The sequence below is a fragment of the Pinus tabuliformis genome, chromosome 6 (assembly GCF_031772625.1).
Source record: "Pinus tabuliformis cultivar Carrire ecotype Pingquan chromosome 6, CPIR1, whole genome shotgun sequence".
NCBI lineage: Eukaryota > Viridiplantae > Streptophyta > Pinopsida > Pinales > Pinaceae > Pinus > Pinus tabuliformis.
The window spans coordinates 894,674,850-894,685,572 of NC_142292.1; the positions used below are offsets into that span (position 1 = coordinate 894,674,850).

General features: G+C 36.0%; 1 protein-coding gene across 1 annotated transcript; it reads left to right on the top strand.

Annotated features, from left to right (window-relative positions):
- The first annotated feature begins 6,712 nt into the window (after window positions 1-6,712).
- LOC149261803 (E3 ubiquitin-protein ligase KEG-like) lies at window positions 6,713-8,281 on the top strand. Its single transcript, XM_089371208.1, has 4 exons — window positions 6,713-6,855; window positions 6,965-7,301; window positions 7,461-7,618; window positions 7,990-8,281. The coding sequence occupies exons 1-4, from the start codon at window positions 6,713-6,715 to the stop codon at window positions 8,279-8,281; spliced, it is 930 nt and encodes a 309-aa protein (XP_089227334.1).
- The last annotated feature ends 2,442 nt before the right edge of the window (window positions 8,282-10,723 follow it).

A 10,723-nucleotide genomic window follows, 5' to 3' on the forward strand; every position in this document is an offset into this window, starting at 1 on the left:
CTTCAAGATTCACTTTCCCATCAATATCTTCTTCCACTTAATAAAATTTTTCTTTCTTATTATATTCATTTTCTTTATCAATATAATTTAAATCTATGGTTATGAATAGGAATTATTCTTTATCAATATGAGAATCATAGCCATTAGTTTATTAAGATGAGCTACTATCCTCTCTAGAGTAAAATCTATTCTTCTTAGTATATTTTCATTTTTTTTTTATAAGGTTTCCTTTTATTGTTATGTTATTCTTCATCATCATTGTCTTCCCTTTTTTCATATCTACATTTAGTAACAAAATGTTCTACTCTACCACAATTTAAAATTTTGAAAGGTATCTTACCTTTGTATTTCCTAGATTCTAATTTTAGCTTTCTCACAAATTGTGCTTCTTCTGTATCTGATTCATGGCTGGAATAATCATACGATCTATGTCATATTGTCTTCTCTGGTTCTTTGAAATATGATTCCTTATGTATTGGATTTTCTTTTATTGTCCTCATTTCATATGTAGTGAGAATCATATGCATTTGATGCATCATCAATTTCTCCAAATCCTTCATTTCTTCAATAGCAGAGACCTTGGCATCAAATATTAAGGGGAGTGACCTTAGCATATTTTGTACAATAATTGTTTCTTTAACCTTCTCACTAATTCCTCTAATGGTGTTGGAAATTTTATCCATGTGGAGGAAATAGGCTACAATATTTTCTTTGTCTTTCATTTTTAAACTCTCAAACTATCTTCTATGGGTTTGTAGCTTTTTCTTCTACACCTTTCCATCCCCTTCATAAATGCTTTGAAATTTATCCCAAATTTAATTTTTTGATTCAAAATGCATCATATTGAAAATTTATGATTCTGATATACTACATAAGATAGTATTCATGGCTTTTTGCATTATGTTCGCTAGCATTCTTCCCAGTCATATTTATTCAAGGAGTTTACAAGGTTGCATTACTAGCCATGATTGTAAAATATCAAACCCAAGAGGCATTAAATAATTATGCATCCTTATACTTCTTTATATTTTTTGTTTTGTCAAATAATGGGACTTTTTTGTGGAGAAACCTTAGTGATTGACCATGTTTTATCTCGAAATCTACCTTCTAGTTATTGGATTATTTTTAAAGGAACCTACTCTAATACAAATTGTTGAACTTACATTGAGAGGGGGTTGAATCAATATAACATCATTTTTTTTTAATTTTAAATGAGAATTATTCAATCACTCATTAACTTCAAAATATTAAATGAATGTAAACTCAAATCACAGTGCACATAGCTTAACATGGAAAACCTTCCAGGAGAAAACCATAGAAACTTATCTTTATAAATATTTGTAAGCAACAACCTATTTTTACAATTGTTATAGACACCAACCTACCCAATATTTAGGTGAACAACATCTCAAAAAGATATTGTGTAAAGACCAACCTATTGGAGATACCAATCTCCTTGGTTAAGCACAAACTTAGTAAGACACATATAGTGACCAACCTAAGGTTTCATACGTGGAGTGCTTATGACTTGACTTGCATCCTTCATACTTCATGCATTTCACAACATCATCATACCCTTAACTTTAATGCTCCAATTCCTCTCCTTGATTCTTACCCCAAACATTCCTTGAAACCCTAGTCAAATTTAGTTTTCATGCCCTAACAAACCTCATCATATCATTTGAAAGAATATAATCATAGACTAGTGCACTTCACAACATCATAACCCCAAAATAATACACTTCACAACATCATAGAAATCTATCCATGGGGCACCCTTAAAGCACAAAGAAGACTCCTTAGTCTCCTCTTACACACTAATAAGCCCAAATAATACTCCCCAATCCCTCTTGTGCACCTCATATCTCTTTTGTACACATGTAGTTAAAATTATTGCTTGCATAAACTTCACGTGAACTCATCTATGTTTTAGTTATAATTACTTTTCATTTACTTATGTGGTCGACTTGTAAATTTGGTTGGGTTGACATGTACATTTTGATTGGGATAACCTAATAGAACCTATCATATATCCTCATTCTTATGGGGTTGGAGGGAGTGACACATATGGAATAAATTTTTCAACCATATATCCTATGTTCCCATTTGGGCTACATATTTAGACTAAAAAATCCTTAAAAAATAGGGTATCCAAACCAGCCATCAAAAGTACTAAAATTATTTCTAAAAATATCCATCTTTCAATCTTTATCTTGGACATTTTTGGTATCCCCTATTTTCCACATCACTGAAGATAATATTTCCAACACTTTTTTCTCTTTGAGATCTAGTGGAGGCTACAAGATCTTAGATTTATTACATTTTCCTATTTAAAAATTGGTACATTTTCTAGATATTGGGATGCTACAATATCTTAGATTTCTTAAGAAACAAACCATTTATCCATTAACTATTGAATAATAGTTAGTTAGCCATAAAACTTGCTAAAAACTCAATTTTTTGTTCCAAAAGAAAGCATTTTGAGCGAAAGTATTACTACATTGGGACACTCATCACAAAGATCATAACCAACCTATAGTACATTACTATTGAAAAGTAATGCTCAAATATCATTAAAAAAATCCTTCGGTAGAATATAATTTACCAAGTTCTAAATTGAATTCACTATTTGTTCAAATGTACTTTCACATAAAAGTGGGATTTTAATCCATAATCATCCTAAATGTGTTTCTAGGATTAGCATTTTTTTAGATTATTAATGAGAGTAAAAAAATATATTCTATAATTTTCAAACATGGATACTTTTCATCTTCATGTGATTTGAGTACTTTTAGAACTTCGCTAGGTGAAAATGTAATTCAACATAAAGAAATTGTTGAGAATTTCAAATATGAAGTATACAATGTATAAAAAATCGTTGATGATTAGATTGTTTAATAGAAGTAATTAAATATCCTTGAATAAAGGTAACTCAAGCAAACCATTTGTTAGTCAAATCTTGTTCTTAATACATGGATTTTACACCCATAACAATAAATAAAATAATAAATCGATATTATATATTTTGTAGACTTCATGAAATTAGTTTAATGATTTCATGCGTAGAAAAATATAGATCTAATTTTCATTAACAACCCTCACAACACATACATCAAACAAGTTTTAGATCTGATTTCAAAATTGAAGTGAAGATTCAATCAATCAAAGTCATTCCCATAAATTTACAACCAAGTCTCCATAGAATTGTTATGCAAGACTAAGGAATATTCCACAATCTTTAGCAATGGACTATCCTCTTAAAAATCATCATCATAAAAATATCTCTTACACCTATGATATTGAAGCGCCCCCACACACTTAATTGTATCAACAAGAAACAAGGAAGGCTGCGGGGCAGCTAGTCCCTGCCCTGTGAATAGTAGGCACCCTATTCTTATAGCAGATGACCTTGTAGATAAAGCCATCACAGATCATTTTGTAGTTTTTATGTAGCTCATGCCTACGGAACTTGGGATACTTGTCATAAACAGGAATATTTCCAGCGAGTCAATCTGACTTATCCAGTTTAGCTTGACTTTTTGAGCAGTGCAAATCACCCTGAGAGGAGGAAGCTTGATTCTCTGATTTTCTATAACTAAACAGTTTACCAAGATCCAAAGCATTTGGCATGGTCCAGATAGCAGGGTCTCTCTCTGTGCTTTGTACTTCCAGTGAATCAAGGTGAACAATGAAACACTGTGGGTGCCATTCTGAGCATATGAACAAGAGTTCGAGACATTTCCGTCTAGCAGACGATGAGGCTATTCGAGTCGGTCCTTCGCTGCCTTCGTAGGGCGATTTCAATAATTGTGGCACCTCATCGTAGCACAAATTCGTTCACTGCACAAAGCCCCTCTCCTTGAATGGCTCGTAACTTATGCTGAGCTTGTCGAAACTATTTTGGAGTATCCTGAAGCAGATGTGGAGGTTCTGGACAAGGATGGAGACCCCCCAATTGTATTTGCACTGGCTGCTGGAACACCTGACTGTTTAAAAACCCTGATAAAGAGAGGAGCAAATGTGAATGCAAAGCTAAAAGAGGGCTTGGGCCCTTCTGTTGCTCATGTTTGTGCATTTCATGGCCAACCTGACTGCATGCGGGTAAGGCTTTCAAGTTTTGTTCAATAATATAGTTATAGAAGGATATAAGAATTTTTAAGCTGATTGTTTTTGAACATTATGTTTTGCTAGGCTGAATGACATCAATTCATATGACCAGTAATTTCTTTGTGAAGCTGTTAACTAACTTTTAGACAACAGGAGCTCTTGTTGGCAGGGGCTGATCCTAATGCCATAGATGATGAGGCTAAGACTGTTCTACATATAGCTGTTGGAAAGAAGCACACTGATTGTGTAGTTGTGATATTGGAAAATGGAGGATGCAAATCAATGGGCATTTTGAATTCGAAGGAAATGACGTATGTATTTCTATCTTCGTTTCCTAAATGAGACTCTGCACATTCCCTAAGTAATAAAGAGTGTGTGCCAGAGATATATAATCAGTATGTAGAGCCATTACATATTGCATAAGCTATGGAGGCATTTAAAAAATCCTATTGTATAGAGAATATGTTTGCTTTATTTATGCATTTCACTGTACAAGTTCTGGTTAACAAATGATTTTTTGGAGAAGTAAGATTTCATTTTTGTTTTGTTTTGCCTTTTAGTTTCCTTGAAATATTGCTATTTCTCTTAGATCAGGAGGTAGATTAATGAAAATTGCAAGAATCTGTTACCTTGGTGACAGGCATCGCATTCTATAGAATTTGGAGACCTCAACGCATGTGATCTTCTGGAAGGAGCGATACTCCTGGCTGAAGTCAGACAACTCTTGCGTTCCTCCTCGATGGACAGTTCAATAACAAATCTAGAGTAGGCGGGTGAAGGTCCCAAGTAGTTAATGAATGACTGTAGATCAGTTCAAGTCCCTTTCATTGCACACACCAAACATTCAGTGACATTCGACACATTCCTGTGCTTGGGTAGATAGAGCCACCAGCCGAGAGTAGGTAGGTGATTATCCGTGCTTGAGTAGATAGAGCCTTTACACACTAGTGGAAGTAAGTACAAATAGTACGATAGATCGATGCCCACTGAGAGATCGAATTGAATACTTCTTTCTTGCAACCTGAGTGTTATAAGTTCTGAGGAGTTCTAATTCATTGCTATTGATAAGTGAAAGCCATGTGTGATAAGGAAGCTCTACTGCTGAGCCTATTAGAATATCGGCCCAATCCTCCATATACCTATTATCAATACCTATTAGATTAGAAGCCTGATCCTCCATATACGAAGACGAAGAGAGATCTTCTCAGATCTTGTCTTGATTGAGTGAGCCTATTTATTGATTGAGTAAGCCTATTCTCTATCAGCCCGATCCTCCATATCATATACTAAGACGAAGAGAGATCTCATGTCTTGAATGTGGATTGAGCTAGAACCTCAATTTGGATTGTGGGGGACGATGGCGGAAAAATATATATCCGTCCAGTAAAAATATGCATTCCCAGTTTCAGAGATACAATTAGAAATATCAATTAGAATGGCACATAGCAATGTTAACTATTGGAGTCTATTTGAAATCGAGTAAATAAAGAAAAAGTAGATAATCCTTACCATTATTGTGCCATTATCAGAATAGGACACTAGATCCGAGTGAATGGAATTACGTAATTTTGTCAATCAATTGGGAAAACGTAGAGTTTAAAATGTAACAAAATCAAGTAATTAGAATGATATGTTGATGTTGTATGAAAAATAAAACATAACCGGTAACCTAAGCAAGAGATATAACAATACATTAATAAATTAATGTAGGCCCAAAAATTTATTTAATTGTTTTGTAATAGCGAGCATGGAACACCAAGACGCATGTATTACATGTGGAGAGCATGGCGCATGTATTACACGTGTTACAACAACAATATTTGCATATGTACAGACCAGCAGAGGTATTGGGGCTAGATTTTTCTTTTGTTGCTTTGTCACTGTGTTTTATTCTCCACATTGTAATGGCAAGGATCTTCGAGCGGGTTCCGTTGACGACGATCTTCGAGCACCTTCGCACCTTTTCTCAAACCCTCGGCAATATTGGTGCCGCCAGTGCAGAGCAGGCGCTCGACGACACGGTTAGCCGCACGCTGGCCGTCTGGACTCATGCGCTTCAAGGGTAAAACTCGTTTGGCAGTCGAAGAGAAAACAACAACGGATAACCGGTCCTCGGGGCTCAGATTTGATATCACAAAAGCCATGGCCCGTTTCAAGAGCGCCAGCTTGGTTCCCGACATGCTTCCGCTAACGTCAAGAACCATAACAAGATCGATCAGTGCACGGCAGCCTGGATCTTTCACCGTATTTCCCTCGCAGTCTTCATAGTTACTATACTGCTAAGATGGCACAATTAAAAACAATTATGACTTTCACCATAGAATGTGGAAAATGAGCTGCATGACTTTCCATCAATGTTAAACAAAATAAGTAGATCAGTCAGGTGAAGAAATATTTCTGCCATAAATATGATTACTGATTAATGATGGACCAAGTTTTACTGGGATATTGTACTATTTTTTCATGCCCGGCTTGAGTACTGAGTAACCACTTTTTGTCTTTTTGTCAAAAAACTTAATTGCAACAGGATTATCATTATTTGCCATTGAGCTGAGATTAAGACTGGCATCTATAATTTTTTTGTGGGTAGAAGCTCATAGATTTCATGGTTGCTCATGCCAGTGATCCATCAAAAGATTCTGAGGCTACTGGGACAGAGCCATCTCCCTCATCTGTCTTGGAATTTGTACAGGATACTCAAAATGTTCTTCATCGTATGGTCTCAGAAGGGGATGTGGAAGGTGTTAGGTGATTTTCTTTACTCTCCAAAATTTTTGTTGTTTGCATGAATTTTTGTTCAAATAGATTTCTCAGTTATATGGTTGTAGTTTTATCTTTGACAAGCAATGAATTGCAGAGATTTACTTGTGAGAGCTTCATCTGGAAAGACTGGAAACTCAGTTGGTACTCTCCTAGATGGTCGCAATGCTGAAGGACAAACTGCCTTACATTTGGCGTGCATGAGGGGTTATGCTGAGCTTGTCGAAACTATTTTGGAGTATCCTGAAGCAGATGTGGAGGTTTTGGACAAGGATGGAGACCCCCCAATTGTATTTGCACTGGCTGTTGGAACACCTGACTGTTTAAAAACCCTGATAAAGAGAGGAGCAAATGTGAATGCAAAGCTAAAAGAGGGCTTGGGCCCTTCTGTTGCTCATGTTTGTGCATTTCATGGCCAACCTGACTGCATGCGGGTAAGGCTTTCAAGTTTTGTTCAATAATATAGTTATAGAAGGATATAAGAATTTTTAAGCTGATTGTTTTTGAACATTATGTTTTGCTGGGCTGAATGACGTCAATTCATATGACCAGTAATTTCTTTGCGAAGCTGTTAACTAACTTTTAGACAACAGGAGCTCTTGTTGGCAGGGGCTGATCCTAATGCCATAGATGATGAGGCTGAGACTGTTCTACACAGAGCTGTTGGAAAGAAGCACACAGATTGTGCAGTTGTGATATTGGAAAATGGAGGATGCAAATCAATGGGCATTTTGAATTCGAAGGAAATGACGTATGTATTTCTATCTTCGTTTCCTAAATGAGACTCTACACATTCCCTAAGTAATAAAGAGTGTGTGCCAGAGATATATAATCAGTATGTAGAGCCATTACATATTGCATAAGCTATGGAGGCATTTACAAAATCCTATTGTACAGAGAATATGTTTGCTTTATTTATGCATTTCACTGTACAAGTTCTGGTTAACAAACGATTTTTTGGAGAAGTAAGATTTCATTTTTGTTTTGTTTTGCCTTTTAGTTTCCTTGAAATATTGCTATTTCTCTTAGATCAGGTGAATTTACATACAAAAATTGTTTGACACACCTGATATATGTTATGGTCAAGAGCGCCTGGCTAATCTGCATTTGAATATGGCATAGGCACCTTCTGCAGACTAACAGATTACAGGTAGCGATCCCCACAGCCGCTCAGTCGCAGCCGAACCGACTGAGATCACAGGTTGAAGAGACGGCTCAGTCGCAGCCAAACCGACTGAGATCACAGGTAGCGATCCCCACAGCCGCTAAAGGTAGCTGGAGCCGGCTTTTTTCGAGTTTCTTTCTTCCCGCTGCCAAAGCCTTAGACGATAAGGGGGGCGAGTCTGTCTCGGCGAGAGAGATAGGTTCTTCCTTTTCTGTCTCGGCATCTACATATAGCTTTGAGTCTGCATAGTAGATCTCGCATAGTCTGCATAGAGATAGGTTCTTCCTTTTCTGTCTTGGCATCTACATATAGCTTTGAGTCTGCATAGTAGATATAGCCACCGAGGTGTTACAAAATAACCAGATGGTAGTGTCAAAGTACCAGATGGCAGTGTCATGTAACCAGATGGCAGTGTCATGAAGACAGCAAGCAATCAACCAACTTTGATATTGCATTCGGTACCTCCCATAGCATTTAATGCTTCGAACTAATACTAACATTAGTTTAACACTTTCAAAATGCAAATAAAATGTAAATGAAACTGATGAATATAATGAATATAGTATATAGTTTGGCCTCCCCGCCTCGGGAAGAGGCCAAATAACACGGTAAATTACAATGTACTAAAAAACTTTCAATATACACCATCAACCGCCATTAAGAAACAACTCACAAGCAGGTTAACTAATGCTAGCATCGAGGTTTTCGATTACTATAGTCCCTGGCCATTGCCAGATGGCAGGGACTAAAAATAATAATACATTATTGATGTGATACCTACAAATTGAATCGACCTCACCTGAGAAGAAGAGAGTTTAAATGAGCTCTTCGTCCTTGCTTCTAAGACAATTTTAACATGGACATTTAATGACATAATAAGATAAATATCACAAGTTCCCATGCATGATAATTTTATAGCATGATAATTTTATAACATGTTTATTGTTCTCTTTAATAATCATAGGAAAAGAATAAACCGAAAAGTACTTTAGGATAGTTATAGCTAAAATGCTAACAATTTTAGTGTTTAAGAATATGATTATTTCTCTAATGGAGAAGTATCTATTTTTCTTTGACTAAGTTATTAATTAGGGAAATTCCTTGATTTGGAGACACTAAGTTATTAATTAGTGACATTCCTTGATTTGGAGACAATCATGGAAGAGTGTTAATTTCTTTAATATTATTAAGGAAAATACACTAAGGTCAAATATTTATCTAGATAATATTAGAATAAGTTATATTAAGCTAAAGGAATATTATTAGTGATAGCGGTTAAACTGTTTATGTGATTTGTGCTTAATGATATAGTATTGCCATCAAAGAATTTGTAACAAAGAGGTAAACCATGTCCAATATGTATTGTTTATGTGGGATTTATAATGAAGCTATTATTTATTCATTTGTTTCTAATTCATTTTCCATATAAGTGTGGTAGGAAGTTGAAGTTAGTATTAAAATAGTATTGAGAAAAAAAGGAAGAGTGTCTTAAGATATGGTCCGGAATTTTTTTATAATAATTTTTTTTATGAGAGGCATTTGGTTATTTATTAATATAATTAACTTTAATTAAATATATGTCATTCCTTTTTAATATAGGTTTGGGACTTTATGTATTTTTGAAACCATTAATCAATATAGTAATGAGAAGGATTTTAGGAAAATAAAGAAGGTTATTAATAAAACAAGAGAATTTGCATGGCAGCAAGTCCCTGCCATGAGCGGGCTTGAAGAAAAGAAACACCACCAGAAAGGTAAAGTAAGTAGGCTAGGATTGTTTCTTATTTGCCATAAGAGATCTCAGACCATTCCCATGCAGGTGAGAACAGCATTGACATTGGTAATTTGCAGTCCAGCAGTTTCAGTGCACTACTCTACTAGGTACAAAATTATACATACATATAACCTGTCATTTTTGCAAATGCTGGTGTAGTCACTCTCGTCCCTAGCCAACAGTCGACCCAACTATTTGATCACTCGATACAGGAAGGAGTGGTCCCACAAAGGTAACCCTGCATAGATTTGAATCCTCCAACTCAACCCAACTTCTCTCAGATTGCTTCTGAGGAGCCAACTCCTTTTAAGTCTCCTGAGCATCAACCTGAATCATCTTTGGTTCACCAGATATGCTCTGATTAGTGCTATCCTTGCTTTTGCAACAACCTTGACTTTTTTCTCTAGTCTTGTTGGATCTAGGGAAGCCAAAATATGGCATCAACACTGTTCATTGAGCTTCACCTTTCGTATGACTATCAACAATGGCAAGAAGATGATCAGAATTGTTACTGCAGCAAACAACTGAATCACAATCTGTGGAAGAACCAACAAGTTTTCCAGCAAAATAAAAACCATAAGAAAACTAGCCAACATGAGGGCCATGACAAGAAAAATATAAAAATTCTTAGTCTCGTTCTTCTCTTTCGGAGCCTCCATAGGCCTAATGATCGACATCAGTAGGAGCAGTGAGCACTACAGAAGTGGGGAGAGTAGCAGCCCTATGACTAACCCTCTGCCTCTAGGGAAATTCTTGACACAAGTCACAATTATTCCAGTATTCACGAATGTCATGGAGCTTCCTCCGATGCATTGATACATGTACATCTGCCACATGGCAGGCTTTGCAACTCTGCGAGTGACAGAGAGCCAAATCATGAGATATCCAGTAAGGTTCATCGCGGAACCCATAGTGAG

Excerpts from the sequence above, each read along its gene's own strand:
- LOC149261803 (XM_089371208.1), top strand. The coding sequence starts at position 6,713 with ATGGTTGCTCATGCCAGTGATCCATCAAAAGATTCTGAGGCTACTGGG. Across the intron at positions 7,302-7,460 it reads GCCAACCTGACTGCATGCGG|GAGCTCTTGTTGGCAGGGGC; the intron begins GTAAGGCTTTCA and ends TTTAGACAACAG. Across the intron at positions 7,619-7,989 it reads TTGAATTCGAAGGAAATGAC|GCACCTTCTGCAGACTAACA; the intron begins GTATGTATTTCT and ends AATATGGCATAG.